Source organism: Psilocybe cubensis, chromosome 3 (assembly GCF_017499595.1).
Source record: "Psilocybe cubensis strain MGC-MH-2018 chromosome 3, whole genome shotgun sequence".
Lineage (NCBI taxonomy): Eukaryota > Fungi > Basidiomycota > Agaricomycetes > Agaricales > Agrocybaceae > Psilocybe > Psilocybe cubensis.
In genome coordinates, this window is record NC_063001.1 from 1,496,553 (window position 1) to 1,516,473 (window position 19,921).

General features: G+C 45.5%; 4 protein-coding genes across 4 annotated transcripts; all 4 read left to right on the plus strand.

Moving 5' to 3' along the window:
• Positions 1 to 1,480: 1,480 nt before the first annotated feature.
• Positions 1,481 to 3,330, plus strand: JR316_0003274 (uncharacterized protein; the record flags this gene model as incomplete). The annotated part of the gene is made up of 7 exons (XM_047889048.1): positions 1,481 to 1,631; positions 1,696 to 1,921; positions 1,969 to 2,128; positions 2,159 to 2,407; positions 2,455 to 2,790; positions 2,811 to 3,149; positions 3,259 to 3,330. 7 exons carry the CDS (start codon positions 1,481 to 1,483, stop codon positions 3,328 to 3,330), a joined length of 1,533 nt encoding a protein of 510 aa, XP_047751422.1.
• Positions 3,331 to 5,263: 1,933 nt separating this feature from the next.
• JR316_0003275 (uncharacterized protein) lies at positions 5,264 to 7,970 on the plus strand (the record flags this gene model as incomplete). Its single annotated transcript, XM_047889049.1, has 5 exons — positions 5,264 to 5,275; positions 5,353 to 5,543; positions 5,588 to 5,898; positions 5,949 to 6,620; positions 7,537 to 7,970. The coding sequence occupies 5 exons, from the start codon at positions 5,264 to 5,266 to the stop codon at positions 7,968 to 7,970; spliced, it is 1,620 nt and encodes a 539-aa protein (XP_047751423.1).
• A 118-nt stretch (positions 7,971 to 8,088) lies between these two features.
• On the plus strand, positions 8,089 to 9,228 carry JR316_0003276 (uncharacterized protein; the record flags this gene model as incomplete). Its single annotated transcript, XM_047889050.1, has 2 exons — positions 8,089 to 9,134; positions 9,219 to 9,228. The coding sequence occupies 2 exons, from the start codon at positions 8,089 to 8,091 to the stop codon at positions 9,226 to 9,228; spliced, it is 1,056 nt and encodes a 351-aa protein (XP_047751424.1).
• An 899-nt stretch (positions 9,229 to 10,127) lies between these two features.
• JR316_0003277 (uncharacterized protein) lies at positions 10,128 to 10,843 on the plus strand (the record flags this gene model as incomplete). The annotated part of the gene is made up of 3 exons (XM_047889051.1): positions 10,128 to 10,257; positions 10,310 to 10,384; positions 10,440 to 10,843. The coding sequence occupies 3 exons, from the start codon at positions 10,128 to 10,130 to the stop codon at positions 10,841 to 10,843; spliced, it is 609 nt and encodes a 202-aa protein (XP_047751425.1).
• Between the last annotated feature and the right edge of the window lie 9,078 nt (positions 10,844 to 19,921).

Sequence of the window (19,921 nt, forward strand, 5' to 3'; positions counted from 1 at the left end):
AAATAAGTTAGTAATTTAATAAAATAAAATAAGCTCTACTAGCAATGAAACAAATGAGGTTAAGAAATTGCTAGGTGTGTATAATAAAATGAAACAGTACTACTATAAGCACTCTATTAAAACAGTAAAGTAACTTAATGAAATAATTTCAAAGATGTAAGGTAAGATAACAAATTCCTATATAACTAGTTATCTTGGATGTATGACACCAAATGGAACCTACTAGTGAACCTCTTTGGTCTTTTCAGCCTTGCATTTGCTTAGCTTGTTTTTCAATGAGTTACACTCAGCAGTGAGTTTCTGCATTTCCCACTTGAGTAACTAAACCTCCTTTTCTACATTTTTCAGCATTTGCTTGGCTATATCTTTTCCTGTTCTAGCTATTTTGCACTACTTGGCTGCACTGTGTGCATGATTTTGAGCCTCATTTTGGGCAGCAATGGCTTTACTGCAAGCAGTGGCATATTTCTGTACCTGTTTTTTCACCTACCCTACCCACGTTACTCGGTTAATTACCCGACCAATCCAAATGGGTACAAGCCCATTATTTAGCAAGCAATCCTCTTTGTTACCTTACTCGTGAATAGTTCAATTGTTAATTCTGCCCTTTGTCCTACAATTATGCCTGCCCGGTGACTCCAATCCCGACTGCCCCGACTGTCACATTGACTCTATCTCGGTAAGTTCCATAAACTGTATAGTACCTCTACGTGTGCCGCAGTCCTTCCATATCCGTACAATATGGTTGATTTTCCGCCACGTTGACCACTCGCCCACCGCCGACCTCCCGCCCCTCCCACCCTTCCCGCCCTTCTCTACTCCCGCCCTCCTCTACTCCTGCCCTCCCACCCTCCTCTACTCCCACCCTCCCACCTCCTCTACTCCCGCCTGCTTCCCCTTTCACTCTCGCTCTCGCTCCCCTTCACTCTCGGCCTTTGTCTTCACCGTTTCCCTTGCCGTCTCCCTTATTGTTACTCTTACCCACCTCAACCATCGCTCTGGCCCTTACCCCTCTACCCGCGCCCTCTTACTCATGTCCCTTTCTGCCCTTCCTGCATAAGGCTTGCACTCTTACCCATCAGCGGGTCTGTTTGGAAAGCACGAAATTGGGAGCTGGCCTCCCTTCAACCAGTATCATTGCCTTCCCCAATACATTCTAAGCTCTATGTTCCCTATCACCACCCACCCATATTTGGTCCAGTATATCTTCTCTTTTACACCCTCTCCCCTCCCTCCCTTAGCACACTGGTCCCCCTCTGAAGACTGCGCTGCCACTGTCGCTCCGGTTCCGCACATAGGGTGATATCAATCTCCGTTAGTTTGAGCGCCCTCGGCAAATATGTCAGTTTCCATCAGCGCCCATCACATCTATTACATTGCTTTCATAATGACAGTACGTATTCTCAATTGGTACCTTTCCTTCCTTATATTGACTGGCCCTTTTAGTTCTTATCTTGTTCCGCTACAAAATCTCAAGACCATGCCCAAATTGACAGGCTTATCGAAGGGCATTGCTATCCCTTATGGAGCTTCAAGAACCCGCGGACATGGCAAGAGAAAGCATACAGTTGCGAACAAGTCTTTACGCCAGATTGAAAAGGAGAAAGAGGCGCAAGCATACGAAATTTCAGGTGAGTTGACCTTTGCAAGTTTGCATTGCCACAGTAATGTTGATTAAAATTTTTATTAATCAAGTACTCAGTTTTACTGAGCGGCAACGTCTGCTCTGGGCTGACCGGTTGCAGTCCGCGCATGACTCAGCTATGAATGTGGATGTCAACAAACCTACAGAAGACAGTGATTGGGAGGACGAGATGGAGGAAGGCTTGCGCCGTCCACCTCCCGGAGAAAAAGGGTTGCTGCAGAGCCATGCCGGGGGAGAGGCCGTTATGGAGGACATGATGGCTGCGTTGACACCTAAGTGAGTTCTTTACTGAATATCTTTCCTTTTTTGACACTTTTGCATAGCAAACGGTACGACTTACGGACACGGCGGAAGCGCATTCAACAACGGATCAATGCTTGGCAAAAGCAAGTGCCCCTTTTAGCCGCGCGATTTCTCGAGTGGAAGCACAATGATGGTGACTTTCCTTCTCCGTCGGAAGAAAAGCATAGCTGGAGCATCCAGGTAGTGTCATTTTCAGGTGCATGGCAATAGCAATTCCCTGAGGGTTCATCGCTTAACCAAGACCATCCGATAGTATTTGGTGACCAATCTTTCCAACATCTTCCTGACATTTCGTACACGAACAAAACTCTCGTAAGGCACGGTTTCATAGGAGCAGCACCCGAAAAACCCACTATCGCATTTTCATTGGAGATGTTGGCAATTTATCGGCAATTACGTCGTGTGTGCCCACGGTTCAGCCTAGATGCACTAGCACGCGCACTGTGTTACATCCATCAGGTTAGTGTCCCAAAGCCTTATCCGTCAATCTACTCACCTGTATCCAGCTTCCCTGCCAGCACAATTTGAGTGATCACTTGAGCTCTGCCTACGACTGCTACCTTGAAATTGACCGCCATATTTGCGAATGGCAACGTAATGCTCTTGGACGCTCGCCACGTTGGGAATGCAAGCATGTTTGCGCCCCGTGTCTGTATAAGACACAGGATAAGGCTCCCCTCAAGTACAGCATGTTGGCTGCCATGGATGGCAACAACTCCCTCAAAATTGTCGACACCCTCTTTTGCTCGGAGACCGTACGAGCCGATGACAGGGTTTCAACATCGTGGAAGTGGCTCACACCGGAGGAGGCTGACGTGTTTAAAGATGAAGTCAATAAGAAGGTGCGTAATACATTTTCTAGACTAAGTTCTGTCTGACGTCATACAACAAAACACCTGACGAAGGTCCATTGGCTTTGCACAATACTGCCGCCTCAACCGCTAGCGCGATGCCGTCTGCGACCCAACCCCCTCCCAACCTCAATGACAATGCAACACCGCCTCTGATCTCACTCTCTCTGGCCCTCAATGACAACATGGTTCCTGATAGTGATGACATTGACATTCCATGGCTCAACATTACCGAGCTGGACGAACTTGCCAAATGCGTAAATACCTGTGTTGAACGTTGGCGCAATGCAGGTCCGGAAGCACAAAAGAAAATGTTTTCATTATTCGCCATTGCTGGAATCTTCTTGATTGTATGTCACCATGGTCATGTATTGGTAATGTGCGATATGATCAGAAGTGGTGAATTGTCAGTGTCCTCATTTCTATTTTAATCCACAATCACTGATCCATTTTCACCAGAATGAAATATTCCCTTGCCGTCGTCGATCGCCTTATCCAGTTGTACGGTTCCGATATCTGCGTGGGCTATGATATTATGTGCGCTGAAGATCGAAGTTTGTGATTGGTTATAAACTATATGTAATCCAACAAACACAAACCCCAGGGAAAGAGTGGTCCAGACTGGATAGGACAAAACCTTCTCCTAAGTTTCTTAAGGGAGGACGCTGCCTAGGATTTAAGTAGATTAGGATGGTGTGGATTGTGAAGGGTAACGAAAGCAAAATAGTAAGAAGAGGATAACCGGGTCGTCTGGGTACGATAGTAAATAAGCCTTCCGAAAATGGGATGGAACCGTGGAATTGGATGGCGGGTGTATATGGAAAGCGTGAAGAAGATGCGTAGAATGCGTATGAGAAATCAATAAATGTGAATCTTAGAGGGGTTGTCTGAAGTGAGTGGGGAATGTTCCGAGGGGAGATGAGGAGATGACTAGGAGTTGGAATGTCGTTAAATGGCTGAATCTTGATAAGCGGATGGTAAAGGCAAAAGTGTCCTTAAATTGACAATCTTTCTGACGCTTGGAATGAAGCTATACGTCGCAGGAGTATCGACTAAATCGAGGGTGAAAGACTAAGTCTGTCTCAAATAAAATCACTCCAGATGAGTTGACGGAGGGAAAGGATGTCTTGAATACACTCCTAACGGCGATGGTTGGAAGGTGTAGAAGGAGTAGGAGCGGTGACGGATTGAATGGAGGAGGGGAAGTAGGGAAGTACTGGATGTCTGGATAGAAGTTGGATATTCAACGCTGAGAAGAAGAGGCGTTGGATGAGAAGGATGACTGGTCTCGGATGAAATCCTCTCTTAATGGAAAGCGAGATGACTTCAGATGAATGGAAGTAAACTTGGTCTCGACGGAGGGTGGAACTGATGACTGAATTGGACTTGGGTTTGGGCTTGGCTTGAACTTGAACTTGGAATTGAAATGAATTGATGTGGATTGACTTGAAATTGACTTGACTTGGATGAAAATTGACTTGCTTTGAAGAAAGTGGGGACTGGGTGTAACTTTCCTGTCATTTCGTGTAATTCTACTACAGCTTTTATACTAAAAGCTACGTGAACGAAATACCAATCTGAGCTACTGAAAACCGAGTCATATACTGTACAACGTGTCAAGAATGAGGCTACGCAAGTGTAACAATAAGCAAGAACAATAAGACATGTCAATATCGACACGACGACAGATAAGAAATGAATAGGATGAGTAAGAAAGAAGTGTATGACGAAGGTGAATGGTAATACAGATTAGATAAAAGAAGCAAGGATGAGTCAGAAAGCATAGAAGATTGGTAAGACAAAGACAATAAAAGCGCAACAGACAATAGAAAAGATATAAATAAACACAAAAGGATGAGTAAGACAAACCAAAAATAAGTTGGAATGAGTAATCCGCAGCCTGACGCTGAGTAAGACCATTGAATTGATAAAAATAAAGTTGACAGTCCGGCTGTGCAAGGCAGTGTAGAAAGCTGTGCAGTTTGATGGTTGACTGATCCGTTGCATAGCCTTGATGATCCGACGAAGTGACATGATCTGGAATAACGTGGCTTCCATGTGACAAGTGTTGATAAGATAAGATGTGTGGATGACTTATGGAAAGAATGACTGCTTGGGTTGAGGGCGTTGTGTGTAGATCCAAAATGAACATCTCATCTCCAATCAGGATTGGGGTATGATAGCGCCTTTACCAAAACGTTGTCGCATAGTGTCCTTGGCCCAAAGAAGGTTATGTTTTGGCTCGATGGCGTGGTTCCATCATTCCATGGGCACGCACATAATCGTGGCTGTCAGTTGGATTGGCATCCAATGTACCGGGAGGGAGTGGGGTTAGAGGATTTTGAGGAATGCAAACGCACTTTTGGACGCTCAAATGAACTCGCTTCTGTTACGCGGCTTGCTTCCTCCTATCACTGTGTTTAGCATATCGATGAGCACTTCTCTTTCCACGACGAAGATAAGCATGCCGGATCAGGTAGGTAACTAAGTTTAGTGCTCCACCTGAGATTAATTATGTGATCAGGAAATTTCATCTATCAAAACTATTGACAGGCTCTCGAGCGAATTGACACCAAGTCTCACTATCTCGAGGCACTGGCGTCGCGCCTCAACACCGGCCCCAACAATTACAAGAGTTACTTACAAGCTGAACGTGCCCACCTCCTGTCATTGAAGTCGGAGCCTCCCGAAGTTCAAAGGGCCCTTGATTATATGGAGAAACTCAAGGAGTTTGAGCCGGTGAAGTAATTGAATTACCTATTCCTGTTTTTTCTCTAACCCATTTTAGGAGGGAATATGATGCCGCAAAAAGGGACTATGACAATCTTGACTGGTCTGTTCGCTATCAGACTCCGGCCATTGCAGCCATTAGGCAAAGGCACCAAACCTTGTTTAGAAAGTTGGAGCTCAAAGAACAGAGCTTGCTTATTTATGAAGAGGAACATGGCATTACAGAAAGGTGGGATCCCAACTCCGAGTCGTACAAGCGGGGCGAGAAGCTTCTGCAAGAACGAAATTATCGCCATGCGGTTGACAACCTAGAGCGTCTCGTAGTGCAGAGATTATTCGAACTTATGAAGCTAAGGATGAACGGTGTTGGTAAGAGCTTTCTTTCATTTCAATAAATGTCACTTCTAATTGTGTATTAGGTTACAAGTTACGCGAGAAAATCAGTAAGGCACTACACGCAAGATCGGTAGCCATTCAGACAGCTTTGAAGCAATACAACACGGCGGCTTCCCTTCTTATACCCCCTCGCGAACCCTTGACATGGGCAACTGTTGTTCAGGCAGCCACTGTTGCCGACTTTGATCTTCTTCGTGATACCCGGAATGATATTTGTCAATTTCCTTGGACAGAACCATCGCGGCGTGAAGCTACTAATTTTTATTTCCGTATCAAGAGGGCCCGCAAAGAAATTGTACATCTTAATGTAGAGATCACCCGTTTGCTCACCTTCTTGTACAACACCCACGTTGATTACCAGCGAGCCATATGCAATAACAATGTTACAGATCTGCCGCTTGCATCATACCTATCTCGGGAATGGAACCGTCAAAACCGTATTGCTGAAGAGATCGTCAATCAGTTAGTGCAAACCTCTCGCCTTCATGGGTTCACCGGATCTTTGAAGATTGGGTCTCGGGTTGGTAGAGATCCTGAGTTGTGTGAAGGCATCCCGCCTCCTGCCTGGGCATCGCTTCTCATTGATCAACCCATGCCAATGACGGCGGCGCAGGAGTATTCAGCTGAAGACGAGATTGCCAGGGAGGTAGAACATGTAGATCTGAATCTTGTAGTAGAACTCATTGAACAAATCAGTATGTCGTCGTAGCTGTGAATAGTTTCTGTAATTGGGACCTTTTGTAAATTGAATATATCTCATCTGTCATGTCTTTTGTGAACGTGAACAAATGATTGAATCGAAGGAGTGTTTCAATTTTTGTGCATGTGCAGTACCAATCTGGGCGCTTAACTCGAGGTATTGGTTTGGACTGAAAATGACGCCAGACTACTCTTTTGGCTAACTGCATAATGGTATACATATTGCATCCATATAAAACTCTTAATATCAACATGTACTTCAGTCTTCCAATCACCACTTAGTTAGAACCAATAAAACAAGAGTGCTGTTTCAAAGTCTTAAGCAAACTACATATTGTGTTGTTTGAAACTATTCAACATGACTCGTTCAACGAAAACTTGTTAATGGTCAGTGGATAGTGAACTAAACGCCCATTCAAGATCACAAAAATGGACAACAATATGAACCTAAAAGTAACTTGCATGTTATTTACCATAGTCAACCATGTAAAGTATAAAAACTGCACAATCTCCTTCGCAGAAACGAAAGATTAACCAGTCGTTGTACTAAGAAACCGACAAATTCAAGTCAACGTGGCTGGCCTGCGTTCATTTGTACAACAGCATTGCGCAAAATTACTTCTTAAGACTAATACAATATAATGCTTTATGTATGTACACACTTTAAGCTATAAATCAAGCTGTATTCCAGAAAAGAAGTATTGTTGATACAAGTAGTGAACAATTTACTAAATACCATAGGCCTAAAAATAGACGGCAATGTCCCGATCTGGTTGACAGATTAAGATCTCGTAGCAGGGTTGCGTACGTTTGGACTCATTACATACATGAGGCCAGCCACATGAATTCTATCACTATTCGGAGATATGCGAATATTCATAAGTTCAATAAAGATGGCACACCGTCAAACAGCCATGAGAACACCCCAACTTTCAGATTTTCCCCCTCATCATTTTGACTACCCTATAATGCATTCGCCAAACGCAAATCAGCCTCCGTACATACTGCTCAAAAGCATTGAACGACTGTTACGTCTCAGCAGCACTAAGGGCCAGGTTCCTCACTGGCGCGACATCAAATTCAGCGCGCTAGGACTGTACCAGCTACGTAGCTGGCTTGGAACGTACACTGCTGCACCGAATCTCTTTAACACCAATAAAAGTTGCTTCCGTGCCAGTGACATTGCGTTCTTTGCAGCAGGAGCGTCAACAGATGATTGTCACGACCACGGCATCCAACATTTTTACTCGGATTGTGCCCCGTTCCGCAACGAGTTGACCTTCAAGATTGGCTACAGCACGGAGCCATTAAAGAAGGAGCGGAACAAGTTGGAGGACGAAATTTAGGTTTTAACTCTGGGACATTGTATGTTTCAGCAGTGAAATTTATTTATATGCTATTGTTAACAACTTTGTATTACAGGCTGCGTTTCTTGACCGTCTGACCGGTGGTACGACCATGATAATGCGCCATGGCGGCACTGTTGTACCCGGCTCTTGCTTCCTTCCTGAATTTCTAAAAGTCCGCGTCTATCTCCCTCCTGCATTCATTGCCCACAACCCTGATTTACATCCGGCCATCTGCGATATTGTACAGCACTTTATTGAAACAGTAGCCGTTCGTACTGCTGAAAAATGGTCTCCTCGTGCCAAGAGGACCTTGAATTACTCTATGACCCAGAAGGGAAGGCCCGTTCCAAATCCTTTTCCGTCTGTAAGCATTCCTCTGCCGGAGGAAGGGGCTGCCTGCTATATGTTCTTTGGCGGTCCGAGCGTTCATGATTCCATTTACCACTCCTCGCCCCCCCCTCCGATTGTTTCCATTTCCCATAATCGCAGTACCTCTCCGTCGCCATCGAATTCCTCTGATATGTATGCCGTCAAAAGCCTTTCCGACAGCGACTGCACCATTCTAGGCCTTCAGGAAGACATTAGTGCCTTACAAAAGGCAAACGAGGCCCTTTGTATTGAGCTGCAAGCTGCGTATGACCGATTGCACATCCTCGAGAAGCAGCTTATTGAAGCTCGGACCATCGTTCCAACTCATGTCCCCAGCACTCCCGCGCGTGCCTTCAATACATACTCTGGTATCTCTAAAACTCCTACCCATGTCCCAAAAACTCCAACCCGTGACGTGAAAAAGGTGACCGCTCGCAGGAAGACTCCGTTGCGCAGTGCTTTTGAAACGCCATCCCATACTCACGCCTCCCCTGCCCCGGCCGCCTCACTGAGGTCACCATTTTCTGGGGCAGGGAGCTTTTGGGTCTTGTCTCCTTCAATTTCTACGGCTGATCTTTTTGACGATCCAACCGATTCATTTCTTATGCTCCCTGTTTGCTTAGAGCAGCACAACATGTCTTCCCTTTTGCCCAAAATTCAGGAAATAGCTGCCTACCACCCAACAGAGGTGCACTTTGACGCATTAGTCAACTTGGGGCTGTTGAACAAGATTGCTCAGAAGATTGCCGCAATCATGGCAATTGATGCTTCTGTCTTGTCAAAGCAGGATCTGTGAGTAGGTAATGAATTTTTTTGTAATTTTTTGTCCCTTCCTATGTTTTCCAATGACCCTTTTTTTTGTATACATTTTTGTAGGTCCGTTTAGGCTGTATGGCCAACAACCCTTTTGATTCGCACATCCATCCCTGACCTATGCCGTTCACCGAGTTATTCCTTTTTATTTTTTACAAAATTTACACTGTCAGCCCTTTCTAGGCTCCGTCGTTGGTATTGTAGCCTTATATACCTGGGTTTTACTGCACTTGAGATTTGCCCCACTTCTGTCTGTCCATACACGTACTTTTTGCAATGTCTACCTTTCTCTCGTCGTCTACAATTCAATCTGTTTCTACCTGCCGTATTCGGCACACGAAAAGCAAGCCTGCTGCCCCAATGCCTGCTCAACTGAAGAAAGAGAAGGCTGCCCAGCGCAAGCAACTCAAGCGCTATTCAAGAGGCCGTAGACGAGTGGTTTTTGGCTACAAAAGCCAAGGCTAAGGAGCTAGCAGAACGGTTTGATCGAAAACCGCGCTATTTCCTTGACCTATTTTTTCACGGCGGGGCACGCATGATCCACCAGCACGACAAGATTAATCTGTACAATGCGTTTATGAGCGTCAAGGCCCAACACCTTTGAGAATGTAAGCAACATTTCATTTTGCTATTAGATATTGGCTAATACTTGATGGCTAGCTGGAGATACAAAAAACCTTATTGACATGCAGAGCAACTTGAATAGGGAATACCATACTCTCAGTGAAGCTGAACGAGAGGAGATTGTTAACAAATATGAAACCAATAAGGCAGATAGTTGTATTGCACATATTGCTCCCCGGGGACGAGTGCAGGACTTCTCAAATACTATTTGCAACATGATTGCACTTGTAAGTTTACTATTTAATTTAATGCACAATTCTCTACTAAAAAGCCCAGCTCAAAAGTTTGAAAACTCGCATAGGCGCCGAAGGTTTTTTTTGCATTGTACAAAACTCGCCTTCTTATCATATGGCACCCCAATGGCACTTTACGTTTGAATCCCTTGAGAAGTATATGAAAGTGGCCACAAAATCATGGGCCACACACGACGTGGGTACTCGCATTGAGGCGTTCGCCATTGCAGGATGCGACCCTATTAGTAATTGCTCGGATATTTTTTAGACATTCCAACTTGCTGACTTACACACCAGATCTTCTCACTTCTTCAAAGAAAAAGGCCGAGTACTACAAAACCAAAATCAGGGAGCTTATCGCTTCAAAGCTCCGTATGTATACATTATTACCTGACATTGATCTAAAACTGACATCTGTTACCACAAGGTGATATCACAGGAAACCAAAATGCTGTAATGCAATACAGCCGCTATGATGAAGACATTGTCATGCGTTATGGAGTAGTTCTAGAAAGGTGGACTTACGAAAAACTCATCAACCCTAGCGCCCTTAGCACATCCCTGCCATCTCTCAAAATGTTGCACGAGGCACTTAAGAAAGGTGACTGTAAGTTTGTTAAGTTGACAAGCGAACAGAAGAAGGAGTGGGAAAAGGCCTACATGGAACGTGTTCAAAAGGGTGAAGTAGAATGTTGTAAACGTAAAAAACGAAGTGACGCAGGTGTGCGCCGAAAGACCAAGCGGGTAAGAAGCAATGACCAGGTCTCCTCCGATGATGATAAGGAAAATGACAGTGACGACGGGGACAACAGTGCGGATGCTAATAATTAGTTCTACAGCCATTTCGGCCCAATGCTATATTAATACAATGGGCAGAAACTTGCCTATTTTGTCTCGATGAAATTACCAGAAAGAAGTCTAACCCCAAAAAAGCTACGAAATGCACCTGGAATGGGAAGGTAAGTTCAACCGCATGAAACATAAAAACATACCACAGATGGGTATAACATTGTCGAACTTCCGAAAAGAACCGGCGTCTCTTACGGAAAGGTACCATATTAGAGTGCAAGTGCCAACCGCTATCCAAAGATATGGGGATAGTTGAAACAAAACATAAAAAAGGAAACAAAAGGTGACTTAAAATAGAATTACACACATACTATCCGACTGTCGGCTACAAGAATGACCAACGGAATTTCAATTGCTCTGGTGGCGGGGTTAGAACACCAGGCTTAACCAATTTGGTCCAAAATGCGCGTACATCACGTGTTAGGGCCATTGTCGGCGGCCGTGTTGGAGCACCAGTCCAGCCACTGCTGGAGGTGTCCAAATGCTGGTGTGCTCAGAGGATTACACCTAGAATATGGGCGGGCAACAATGTGTACAGTAAAACAGTTGTCAGAATATAAGTCTGTAAGTTAAGAGAAAATGTGCGCACCAGTAAGATTAGTGGAAATAATGACAGTCGTTGACCCTCCTCCAAATGCATATTGTCCGTACATTCTAAGAGGAGATGAGCACCAATGGTGGGCAGGGCGACAGGCTGGTGGGACACAAGAGACATTATGCCATCCAGGTGCCACCTGGCAGAAAAAGAAGTTGAGGAGCATATGGTTTGCTGGGGCGATGCGGCAGATAGGAGAGCGCGAGGTGATGAAGGGCTGTAGCAAAGGAAAGCTGACAGAGAGGGCCGGGAGGGAAGGGCAAGAGAGGGGAAGGACGGGAGTAGAGAAGGGCGGGAGGGGCGGGAGGGGCGGGAGGTCGGCGGAGGGCAAGTGGTCAATGTGGCAGAAAATCAACCATATTATACGGATATGGAAGGACTGCGGCACACGTAGAGGTACTATACAGTTTATGGAACTTACCGAGATAGAGTCAGTGTGACAGTCAGGGCAGTTGGGATTGGAGTCGCCGGGCAGGCATAATTGTAGGACAAAGGGCAGAATTAACAATTGAACTATTCACGAGTAAGGTAACAAAGAGGATTGCTTGCTAAATAACAGGCTTGTACCCATTTGGATTGGTCGGGTAATTAACCGAGTAACGTGGGTAGGGTAGGTGGTCTTTTTAGCAACTTTTTCTGGTTATGTTCCTTTATCTAGGTCACAACCTTATTAACCTTGCCAAAAATGGCTTTCTGGAATTTAAAGGTGTGGTTTTAAGAGGAGATAGTAATATGATGTTGGAGATTGATTGCTTCAGAGGCTATAGGGGATAATGGTGGCAATGGCAGGTCTGCTTTAGATACTGGGTGTCTTTTCTTGGTACTGGATATAGATCTTTTCATATGAAATGGATTGTTCTTGTTAACAGAGCCTGTCTAGACTATTCCAAAGGTCAGTTTAAAATGCATGCTAAAAGACCAATTTACTTATCTCTCTACTTCTTAGTCTTTAGATGCACTGACTTTGATGGATTTTCTGGTCATTTATACATAGGTGTGTGGAGAGTGGAGACAGGCTAGACACGGAGCCCGGCGAAACCTGACGACATCGGTCTGACATCTGAATACGTGAGGAGCCGCCACGAGCGACAGAGGATCCGACACAAGTGCGAGCCAAGGCGGAAAGTGCGCGTCTAAAAATAGGCGCGGTAGCAATAATTGGAGTACGCGACGCAGAACGCGCTCTTGTGGACAAAACTCACGCGTAGCGGCCTGGCTTGTCCCGCGTTGGAATATAGTATGACGGCCTAAAGGTAGAGGCGCGGAGGAGTGGCCGCATGGAAGACATGAACGTGCGACGGGAAAGAGGAACAAACTGAAAAGGGGTAAATTAGAAAAACCTGTATAAATACGAGGAAAGTAGATACGAGAAGGGCAGCGAATATCAGGACCAACTTATTCACTAAAATATCACCCCTAGAGCCTCTCGTCGAGCTTGGAACACACTCGTTTCGCTCCGAAACTAACGTACGTATAGCCATATTGGATTCGTCGTCTTTGTCACCATCTCATATAACCGCTATACCGTCGTCTCTCGCTTTCGTTTGATTATCTCCGCGTCTCGTCAACTCTCGTTTTTGTGCCAATACCTTTGCCATCCTTTGGCCTCGCCATACGCGCCTCAAAATCGTTTCCCGTCGTTTCACTTCTTACAAATTCCCAAACCACTCACTTCATACTTGCTGTTCTGTTTGGCGGACGCCACAGCATACTGTACCCACTCCATTTCTAACACCACACAATTCATCTATCTTACAGGTCTATTGAAGCAGGCAAGCTTGGGGCATTGTGAGCTACTTGGCTACCTAGTTATATAATGTAGGGCACAAGGATATGTGAGCACAAAGTGTCTGAAGTCCAAAGTGAGTAACTAGATGAATTGAGCAAAATGCTAATAAACTAACCTGAAGTCTAAAGTGAGTAACTGGGGACTTCAAGATATAAACTAGAGTGACTATATACTGTGTAGACTCAAATACTCTGGTCTATCTAGATCTATTCTGGTCCGGTCCAGACTAGTCTATAGACTGATAAATATCATGTGTCTAGAATGGTCTGGAGAGCAAATGAAGATAAGAAGAAAGTAATCTAATCTGATAAGATAGCAAAGTGAGGGAGACATAGAGAGCAGTTTTAACACTCCCCCCTGTTCTGACAAGTCTCCAGAACAAAGAAAAATAAAGCAAAACAGAAAAAGAAAGATTAAAGTTTGAGACCCATTTTATCTCTACAAAAGTCCACTTTGGGAGGTGAGAGGGGTTTGGTAAGAATATCAGCAGCTTGCTGATCAGTAGAAATATAAGAAGGAGAAATCTTTCCAACACCAACAGCATCCCTAAGCCAATAATAGTGCAAATCAAGGTGCTTCATCCGTCCATGGTGCTCTGGATTCTTGGAAACACTGATAGATGACTGGTTGTCCATATGCAGCACAGAGGGCTTAGTGACTATGTAGCCAAACTTCTCAAGGATATTGCACATCCACACAATCTCCTTGGCTGCCTCCACCGCAGCAATATACTCTGCCTCAGTAGTAGACAGAGTTACAACAGTTTGGAGTTTGCTTGCCCAGCCAATAGCACCTCCAGCTAGAACGGTCAAATAACCACTTGTAGAGCATCCAGTATCTACACAATCACCATATGCAGCATCAGTGTAGGTGACAAAGTTATCATGGCCCACAGCGCCAGAATAAGTCAACTTGTAATCCAGAGTGCCTTTGAGGTAGCGGAATAAATGTTTAACCGCAGCCCAATGCTTAGGCCCAGGATTGGAGTTGAAGCGTGCCAGATAGGACACAGTAAAAGCAATGTCAGGACGGGTCATGGTGGCTAGATACTGCAAGGAGCCAACTGCATTGAGGTAGGGAACATTTCACATAAATTCCACCTCATCTCTATTCTGAGGTCCATCTGCCTTGGACAGAACAGTGCCCACAACCATAGGTGTTTTGACCGGATTAGAATCAGTCATGCCATATGTATCAAGCATATCAAGGATATACGGACGCTGATGCAAGGAAATGGTTTTAGCAACCATATCTTGCTTAATGGCAACACCAAGTAAATACTGTGTAGGACCCAGATCACGGAGTTCAGAACGCGCAGCTAGCTGCTTAACAGCTCTATCTATGGCGGCGTCCGATTTGGAGGCAAAGGTGATGTCATCAATGTAAATGGGAACAATAATCTTCACATTTCCATCTGAATAGATGTAGACAGAGCGATCTGATTCTATACACTTGAACCCCATATCTGACAATGCCTCATGCAACTTGAGGTTCCATTGACGTGCAGACTGCTTAAGACCATAGAGCGACTTTTTGAGTTTCAAAACCATGTTAGGACCACCTTGGTGAAATCCTTCAGGTTGTAGCATGTAAATCTCCTCGTCTAGGTCACCTTTAGTGAAAGCAGCTGTAATATCAACAGAGCGCAACTTCAAGTCTCCAATAGCGGCCAAAGCCACAATCAAGCGGAAAGTAGCAGGGCGGAAAGTAGGAGCAAAGACCTCATGGTAATCAATGCCAGGGCGCTGACTGTAGCCCTTGGCAACGATACGAGCCTTGTAGCGCTCTATACTGCCATCTGCATTTCGCTTGATTTTAAAGACCCAACCACAGCCAATTGCCTTTTGACCCGGAGGGAGCTCAACTCGCTCCCAAGTTTGATTGTGCTGCAACAGATTGAATTCTGTATTAGCAGCCTCTTCCCACATGTGCGCATCAGGCGCTTTCATTGCCTGTTTGAATGTGCGCGGATCTGCGCTTGAAACAAGCCCAGCAAACTCCACCTCTTCAAATCCAGGATCATTGGCTTCAGGTGGTTCAGGATCATGTGAGACCTTCCACCATTCACCAGGCTGCTTAGGAACGCAAGTAGTGCGTCTCAACGTTGCAGGATCAACTGGAGCACGCTGGCGGCGTGCAGGCTTAGGAGGAGGTGCAGGAACGGCCTCAGGCTGTGGCGGTTCAGCTGGCTGTTCAGGAGGTGCAATAGGCACCTCTGGCTCAATGACAGGAATTGGAGTAGAGTCATCCTCATCATTATCAAAATTGAAGCCATTAGAGTCCCCCCATGAATTGGGAGGTGGTGCACTTGCAGAAGAAGTGGGAAGAAGGTTAAACTTTGGCATAGGGCCAGTGGACACCCCAGGAAAGCACCTTTTGTCGAAATCAGCTCTCTCAGAGATAATGAACCTTTTGGTGACTGGGTTGTAAAACTCCCAGCCCTTGTACCCAGTAGGATACCCAACAAAGATACACTTCTCCATATGAGGCTGCAACGATTTGCGCTTATCTCCCTGAACATAAACATATGCAAGGCAACCCCAAACCCTCAAATGACTAACATCAGGTTTGCGCTTGTTCCAGCTTTCATACGGAGTCTTGTCTGGTAGAGGAGCTGTAAGAACACGATTCCATACATGCATGTATGCTGCAATACAGCGACCCCAAAACGAAGGTGGAACACGAGCCTCATTGAGCATGGAAGTAACATGTTTTGCCATGGTGCGATTTGCACGCTCTGCAACTCCGTTCTGTTGAAGCAGGCGAGCTCGGGGCAGTGTGAGCTACTCGGCGACCTAGTTATAGAACGTAGGGCGCAGGGATAAGCGAGCACGAAGCGTCTGAAGTCCGAAGTGAGTAACTGGGTGAATTGAGCAAAGTGCTAACAAACTAACCTGAAGTCCGAAGTGAGTAACTGGGGACTTCAGGATGTAAACTAGAGTGACTATATACTGTGTAGACTCAAGTACTCTGGTCTACCTAGGTCTACTCTGGTCCGGTCCAGACCAGTCTATGGACTGATAAATATCATGTGTCTAGAATGGTCTGGAGAGCAAATGAAGATAAGAAGAAAGTAATCTAATCTGATAAGATAGCAAAGTGAGGGAGACATAGAGAGCAGTTTTAACACTCCCTCCTGTTCTGACAAGTCTCCAGAACAAAGAAAAATAAAGCAAAACAGAGAAAGAAAGATTAAAGTTTGAGACCCATTTTATCTCTACAAAAGTCCACTTTAGGAGGTGAGAGGGGTTTGGTAAGAATATCAGCAGCTTGCTGATCAGTAGAAATATAAGAAGGAGAAATCTTTCCAACACCAACAGCATCCCTAAGCCAATAATAGCGCAAATCAAGGTGCTTCATCCGTCCATGGTGCTCTGGATTCTTGGAAACACTGATAGATGACTGGTTGTCCATATGCAGCACAGAGGGCTCAGTGACTGTGTAGCCAAACTCCTCAAGGATATTGCGCATCCACACAATTTCCTTGGCTGCCTCCACCGCAGCAATGTACTCTGCCTCAGTAGTAGACAGAGTTACAACAGTTTGGAGTTTGCTTGCCCAGCCAATAGCACCTCCAGCTAGAACGGTCAAATAACCACTCGTAGAGCGTCCAGTATCTACACAATCACCATGTGCAGCATCAGTGTAGGTAACAAAGTTATCATGGCCCACAGCGCCAGAATAAGTCAACTTGTAATCCAGAGTGCCTCTGAGGTAGCGGAATAAATGTTTAACCGCAGCCCAATGCTTAGGCCCAGGATTGGAGTTGAAGCGTGCCAGATAGGACACAGTAAAAGCAATGTCAGGACGGGTCATGGTGGCTAGATACTGCAAGGAGCCAACTGCATTGAGGTAGGGAACATTTCGCATAAATTCCACCTCATCTCCATTCTGAGGTCCATCTGCCTTGGAGAGAACAGTGCCCACAGCCATAGGTGTTTTGACCGGATTAGAATCAGTCATGCCATATGTATCAAGCATATCAAGGATATACTGACGCTGATGCAAGGAAATGGTTTTAGCAGCCATATCTCGCTCAATGGCAACACCAAGTAAATACTGTGTAGGACCCAGATCACGGAGTTCAAAACGCGCAGCTAGCTGCTTAACAGCTCTATCTATGGCAGCGTCCGATTTGGAGGCAAAGGTAATGTCATCAATGTAAATGGGAACAATAATCTTCACATCTCCATCTGAATAGATGTAGACAGAGCGATCTGATTCTATACGCTTGAACCCCATATCTGACAATGCCTCATGCAACTTGAGGTTCCATTGACGTGCAGACTGCTTAAGACCATAGAGCGACTTTTTGAGTTTCAAAACCATGTTAGGACCACCTTGGTGAAATCCTTCAGGTTGTAGCATGTAAATCTCCTCGTCTAGGTCACCTTTAGTGAAAGCAGCTGTAATATCAACAGAGCGCAACTTCAAGTCTCCAATAGCGGCCAGAGCCACAATCAAGCGGAAAGTAGCAGGGCGGAAAGTAGGAGCAAAGACCTCATGGTAATCAATGCCAGGGCGCTGACTGTAGCCCTTGGCAACGATACGAGCCTTGTAGCGCTCTATACTGCCATCTGCATTTCGCTTGATTTTAAAGACCCAACCACAGCCAATTGCCTTTTGACCCGGAGGGAGCTCAACTCGCTCCCAAGTTTGGTTGTGCTGCAACAGATTGAATTCTGTGTTAGCAGCCTCTTCCCACATGTGCGCATCAGGCGCTTTCATTGCCTGTTTGAATGTGCGCGGATCTGCGCTTGAAACAAGCCCAGCAAACTCCACCTCTTCAAATCCAGGATCATTGGCTTCAGGTGGTTCAGGATCATGTGAGACCTTCCACCATTCACCAGGCTGCTTAGGAACGCGAGTAGTGCGTCTCAACGTTGCAGGATCAACTGGAGCACGATGGCGGCGTGCAGGCTTAGGAGGAGGTGCAGGAACGGCCTCAGGCTGTGGCGGTTCAGCTGGCTGTTCAGGAGGCGCAATAGGCACTTCTGGCTCAATGACAGGACTTGGAGTAGAGTCATCCTCATCATCATCAAAATTGAAGCCATTAGAGTCCCCCCCTGAATTGGGAGGTGGTGCACTTGCAGAAGAAGTGGGAAGAAGGTCAAACTTTGGCATAGGGCCAGTGGACACCCCAGGGAAGCACCTTTCGTCGAAATCAGCTCTCTCAGAGATAATGAACCTTTTGGTGACTGGGTTGTAAAACTCCCAGCCCTTGTACCCAGTAGGATACCCAACAAAGATACACTTCTCCATATGAGGCTGCAACGATTTGCGCTTATCTCCCTGAACATAAACATATGCAAGACAACCCCAAACCCTCAAATGACTAACATCAGGTTTGCGCTTGTTCCAGCTTTCATACGGAGTCTTGTCCGGTAGAGGAGCTGTAGGAACACGATTCCATACATGCATGTATGCTGCAACACAGCGACCCCAAAACGAAGGTGGTACACGAGCCTCATTGAGCATGGAAGTAACATGTTCTGCCATGGTGCGATTTGCACGCTCTGCAACTCCGTTCTGTTGTGGGCGATTTCGCGTTGTATGACGACGCTCAATGCCACACTGGTCAGTGAATTTGATGAAAGCATTTGACATGTATTCACCAGCTTTGTCATCCTGCAGCGCTTTGATCTTAAAGCCTAATTTGTTCTCAGCCCATGCTTTGTACGTTTGAAACGCACTGAATGCATCGCTTTTGCGCTTAAGAAGCACAGCAGCTCTACTCTTTGTATGGTCATCAATAAAGGTTATCCAGTAGCGATAGCCTTCAGGAGTAGGGGGCGAGATAGGACCTTTCAGATCTGAGAAGATAAGCGCAAGCGGAACATCTGATATGCTTGGTGAAGAAGGAAATGGATTGGAATGCATCTTGCCTGCAAGGCAAGGTTCACAAATGGGGTCAGGCTGTTGCTGTGAATTCAGCTTGAGTCCGGTGACCATACCCTCTCTAATCATCTTCTGGATGTCAGTGTAGCTATGATGAGCAAACCGACAATGCCAGAGACTGATATCAAGGGGTAGAGTAGAATTGGAGGAAATAAAGGCAGACTCCAAAATAGGAATTGTATAACCGTTCAATAAAGCGCAGTTTGATGTACTAACATCTGCAGAGAAGAGACAAGCTCCTTTGCGATGAAACTGCATCAGATTAGCATCAATAGTGATTTTAAAGCCTTTGTGCTTTGTGAGATATAGAACAGACAGTAGATTGTTTTGGAGATCTGGTACATGTAAAACTCTAGTTAACTCGATGCCTCTTGACTTTATTCTATTTACAACTGGTTCAAAGAACACAGTGCCCACCCCTGCAGAATAAATAACTCGTTCATCTGCTAATCGGATTGGAATGCGAAGGGGGGTGTAATTTCTAACCCAATTGCGATGGGGCGTCATATGAGAAGTCGCCCCTGTGTCTGCAATCCAATCGTCATTAGTTTGGGGTGAAATGGAAGAGGGAACATTGGTATTAAGAGCACTTGCATTTCCAGCAAATTCCATGTCCTTGGACTCTTTTTCCTCACTGGATGCCTCTGAGGCCTTGTGCGCTCTATTGCCTTTGCGAGCCGCTTTGACACGCTCCTTCGCATCCTTTTGCGCAGCAATGAACTTGTGACACTTGTCCATTGCATGATTGGTCATATCACAAAATGCGCACTTGGGCTTG